This window comes from Nicotiana sylvestris, chromosome 3, assembly GCF_000393655.2.
Source record: "Nicotiana sylvestris chromosome 3, ASM39365v2, whole genome shotgun sequence".
NCBI lineage: Eukaryota > Viridiplantae > Streptophyta > Magnoliopsida > Solanales > Solanaceae > Nicotiana > Nicotiana sylvestris.
The window spans coordinates 199548289-199553408 of NC_091059.1; the positions used below are offsets into that span (position 1 = coordinate 199548289).

Below are 5120 nucleotides of genomic sequence, written 5' to 3' on the forward strand. Positions count from 1 at the left end.
TAATGCCAAGAAGCCTCACCGCGACCGCACTTGATTTTGTGCGGACCGCACTACCCCCGCAAGGGTATTTTTGTCCAGAAAATTCGGCCTATAAATACTTTCTTTTCCCATTTTTAGTTCATGAGTTGTAATCTGACTTTGAGTTGCGCTCGTGAACACTAGTTTTTGACCATTTTGAGTAATTTATAGCTACTTTAACACAGAAGTTTCTTTATCTTAGTTTGTAATTAAATCTTATGGGTTTTTCTTCATCTATTTCTTTGTTTTCTTCCATTATTATGAGTATCTAGACCCATTAGCTAGGGTTGTGGCTCAACCCTAGTGTGGGTATTTGACGGGTCTTGAGTTTTAAGGCTTGAATGTCTATGGGTGTTTGATATTTGGATTAATTTATGTTTTCCATGTTGAATTAGTGGTTGCAAACACTAATTTGTGCCTATTTGACTTGGGTTCTTCTTGAGAAAGAGAACTTGAGTCTAGGAAAATTAGTCCAACAAGGAATTGGAGCATATTCAAGAGATTGATAGCCCCAATTAAAGTGTTAAACCTAGAGATAGTAATACCCGACTTGAACCTAAATTGCTTGCACAAGTTATCATACACAATTGGTCTTGAGAAAGTCAATTAGGGCAAAATCACTCAAACTACCGAGAAATATAGAGTGAGAAGTTTCGTGCATTGGTTGTATCGTAATCCCCAACATGACAATCTTGCCTTAGACTCAAGAACCCGTCAAGTATCCACCTAGGAGAAAGTCACTTCTCTAATGCCTCTTTAACCATTTAGACAACCTTTCAAGTATCTTATTCTTAGCTTAATTTAGCATCTTGTCAGCATAAAATTAGAAGTAATATCAAAACCAATGATGTTTGAAAGAGTAATTAAGAGCAATTACACATCTCTGTTTAGATAGGAACCCAATTCGCATTTCTAGCTCTCTATGGAATTCGATCCCGACCATCTCGAGTAAAAGCTGCTTCGACCACTCTCGCTACTTTGTAGTGGTATAGGGTTGGCTCCGATCAGAGGGCTTACCGCTATCACCTTGGTCATCCCTCTATATTCATAGCTCAAACCATTCAATTGGAGGAAATGGTACAACATAACCTTTTACAATTTGAATAGAAGAAAATAAATGTACAAAGATCTCCTATATTTTATTCCGTTCTTTATCATTTAAATAAAAATAAAAATAAAAATCTCCTGGGATATTGGCCATTTAATTTTAAAAAGATTGTAATGGACCACAAAACCAATTGACCACCTTCTTCGCTACTTGTATCAATCTTTGTCCAAGCAAGAAGAAGAACAGGAGGAACAAGAAGCATTAAGCAACTTTCAATTACTGTATCAAAAGATAACAAAAGAACATTGAGTGCAACACCATCATACCATGCAATTTAACATTAAAAATGATCAAATAACAAAATGCTTCCTGAGGGTGTGAAATCTACTATAGCCTGTTAGACAGTCATCTGATTCAAAGTTGCTACTTCACTCTAAATCTTCTCAGGTTGTACATAAAATGCTAAGCACTGATCTGCTTAGTTTGTTTCCTGTTCTGCATTTCAATCTACCAATACATTCGATAGTAATTTCTGCCGGCAAAAGGAAATAAATTGCATCTAGAAGCTTCAGGTGTCAGATCAGAAGACAAGCTTGTGACCTCACAAGCTTATCCAAGATCCTCTCCTTGGAAACAAAGAAGCCACCATGATACAATCAGAGGATATTTGTTCTTGCTATTGAGCTTCAACTCAGTCAAACATCTACACATTTTAATGTGTTTCAATAATACTGGCAGAATTAGGACCTTATCTAGTATTCATAAACACAGTATGGCATGTGAACTTCCAATTATGCGTGATAAATAGTTGTCAAATTGAGACTCTCTTTTTGATAAGTAAATATAATTTTATTTCAAAAAACAACAGTACCAAGATGATACTGCATCAGTACAAAAATACTGGAATTAGATCCCTTAAATCTGGAGAGAATCAAAGAATTCCAGCACAACATCAGCATCAGAAAAAAAAAATGCATTAAACCAGATCATAAGATGCTGAATATATCTGTTTCATACAAAAGCAATGGTTTCCTCCCTGTCATCAGAACACCTACGATTTCTTTCAAGCCATATTGTCCACACTATACAAAGGGATTCCCTCGTCCGAATCTTCTTTTGCCTTCTCCTCACTGACTGGCCCTGCCAATCATAATTTAGATCTTCTCTCAGTACAAATTGAGAGTTTCTATACACAAGCCTAACAGATAACTAAATCAAAGTCGGAAGCAGAAGTACAACAAATAGCTGTCAATGCTCTTCTCCTGTTTTCTGAAGCTCAAGGTGAACAACAGGACACCAAATAGTATGGAAATCACACATCTACTTTATGCAGATGACACCCAAATTTATGGAGCTATTTATTTTATGGAACTATTTAATTTAAATAGTTCCATCAACTTCAACTGTACCACATTCTTCTAGTTCAACCACACCTCCCCTTCACCTTTTTTTGCCTTACTCTCATTTAACAAATTTATTAGTGCAACCACTGCTCTAATTTATTGAGAAACTTAGTGAATGACATATGGACATCAAGTACCAACTACCTCTTGCACCCAAATAATTCAGATAGGCACAAGATGGAGTTAATAAATCACACACGCTATCTCATTTTTAGCCTATGACTATGACAAGCTGCAGTCTGACCACTCTTGAAAGAGAAACTCACAAAGTTTACTACTATAGTTTAAGAGATTGACAAAGATCTTCATACTCTATGGAATGGTGAAGAGAAATGAGGTGTAACCGACCTCCAGTGAGAACCAAACAGCTATAGCATAAATATTAACTCAAGTGCTTCAACTTGGAATTAAATAAACGATCCAAAAATTTCGATAAAGATAAATGATCCAAAATAAAACAAAATAGCATTAACACAATACAGAATAAGGTAGCGTCAATAATCAGGATCCTGGAGAGAAGATAAAATAATGTGTAAAGTTGAAAGATGGCACCTGGCAGAACAAATTGATAGTGTTCAAACCAGTGAGATGGAGAGAGATGAAATAACGAAAGAAGTTGTTCTCAGTCAGAAATTATTCTATAATCACCAAGGAAAAGGAGCTTACTTGACCGGTATCTTGTAATTGGAATTTCCAGTAATTCACGTCTTATACACAAGTATTCACCTAACAATGCCATCACTGCAAGCCCAGTAATATTCACAACCCACCATGTTATTGAAGAAGGCCAACCTCCATAGACAATACATATGAAAAGATGGACAATGTAGAGTGTTGCCGAAAAATCTAAGCACTTCTTTGCCCTCTCAATCAAATAAAGTAAAAGGCCCGCTCTGCATATCGCAAAGAGAAAAATATTCAATTATGCATGTTGAACCAGATTTCCTAGGAAGTTATGTAACCATTTACAGAACATAATTTTTATCACCTGAGACCAGCATACGTAAGAACAACTACACAAAAAGAATCGAACTAAAGTACAAATTGGAGGGATAAAAGTATCATGGTATTTCATTGTCCACTCCTTCTCTGGTTTATTTAAGGTTACATTTCCAATTTCTTTTCTTCCCTAGAGTAAGTAGTCCTCAGCCTTCTATTAACCTTTTCCCCCAATTCTAGGTTTAGCAAACATAAGAATAGAAGATATAGTAAAGCGATTCAACCAGCTAAATAGTTCAATGTCAAAGATTAAATTAACATGCTGTAAAACACTGCTGACATTTCTTTAAACTCCCAATACTGAACCCCTATTTCTGCTACACTTTTTATGTATCAACAAGCTCACCAAACCCAAGCTAAATCTATAATCATACAAAATGGACAAAAAGGACACTGGAAATTAGACTGATTTCAGCAGCCAATTCTACTTAGTTATTTTCTTCACTACACATCTATGCCAGAAAATTTGGAATGAAGAATATTATACAATAACAACACAACTACGTCTCAATCTCAAACAAGTTGGGGTCAACTATATGAATCCTCACAGACCATGTTACTCCATTTAAAATCATCTCATGCCCAATGTTATTGCAAATACAAATATTATCCTATCATTTAGATTAGATCAGCAAAAAAAAAAAAGGAAATCAAGAGGGAACTGAAAGAAACCTACTTATATAGAGAAGACAGAAAAAGAAAACAAAAGATTCCAGAAATCTCACCCTGCAAGTGAAGTGAGAATAAATGCGGCAATGACGCACCATCCGGTGACGGTGGAAGCAGTAACAGTGGCATAATCGAAGAAATAGACCAAACTCATTCGAGAAACCCGAGTCCCCACAAGAATTGCCAAAAATATCCCCAGCGTCAAATAGTATAGGCATTGTAAACACACAATCTGCGCTACAATAAGCCACGGATCCCATACCGCTGTACCATAGAACATGACTGTTCCAATTCCTCTGAAATATGCACCAGACTACTGTATTGATAGAATCAGAATTCAAAACAAAAGTTTTTAGAGTTAATTGCTTGAGGTCGAATCATGCATATCTTCAGCGTCGAGGCGGAAAATAACAATTGAAGTAAATTCGAAGCAAAGATTAATTTAATAGCGCTAAAAACGACAAACGATGAGTAATTGGGATCAGAAACAAGAGGGAGAGAAACCCTAATTGCGGTAGGTTGAAGCGAGTTGTTTGAAATTCAGCTGACGGAAAATGAAATCTAAATTTCAAATCTGAAAAAACAAAAGAATATAAATTTGGTAAAAACAATTACCGAACAATGACTTCGGTTCCTCCTGAACTCTTTGTAAAGCGTCATCATAAGTCATAACCCACATAACATATTCGCTTCTTTTTTTTTTCTCCTTTTTCCAAACATTACATATTTGTTTTATTTTCAAAATAAATTAAGTACTTTTTGAAAGATAAAAAATAAAAATAAAAATAAAACTTTAAACAAAAGACATGCAAAATCAAATTAAACTTTCTACAATAATAGTCTATACACTTTTAGATGTTTAGTACTAACATTTTGAAACTACTCTTTAAATGTTGCATTTTCCTCTTAATCTTCACCTATTTTCAAATTAAATTATGATTCCTTTCATCTTATTATTTTTTAATTAAAGATTATAATTACCT

At 35.0% G+C, this 5120-nt stretch overlaps 1 protein-coding gene across 1 annotated transcript; it reads right to left on the reverse strand.

The window, feature by feature from the left end:
- Positions 1-1893: 1893 nt before the first annotated feature.
- On the reverse strand, positions 1894-4838 carry LOC104250059 (uncharacterized). Its single transcript, XM_009806595.1, has 4 exons — positions 4753-4838; positions 4194-4453; positions 3136-3362; positions 1894-2206 (listed from the first exon to the last, which is right to left on the reverse strand). Exons 2-4 carry the CDS (start codon positions 4415-4417, stop codon positions 2130-2132), a joined length of 528 nt encoding a protein of 175 aa, XP_009804897.1. The 5' UTR covers positions 4418-4453; positions 4753-4838; the 3' UTR covers positions 1894-2129.
- Positions 4839-5120: the final 282 nt, after the last annotated feature.

Coding starts and splice junctions, on each gene's coding strand:
- LOC104250059 (XM_009806595.1), bottom strand. CDS start 4,417: ATGTTCTATGGTACAGCGGTATGGGATCCGTGGCTTATTGTAGCGCAG. Junction 3,363..4,193: donor ATTCTCACTTCACTTGCAGG/GTGAGATTTCTG, acceptor TGCGATATGCAG/AGCGGGCCTTTTACTTTATT. Junction 2,207..3,135: donor AATTACAAGATACCGGTCAA/GTAAGCTCCTTT, acceptor TATGATTGGCAG/GGCCAGTCAGTGAGGAGAAG.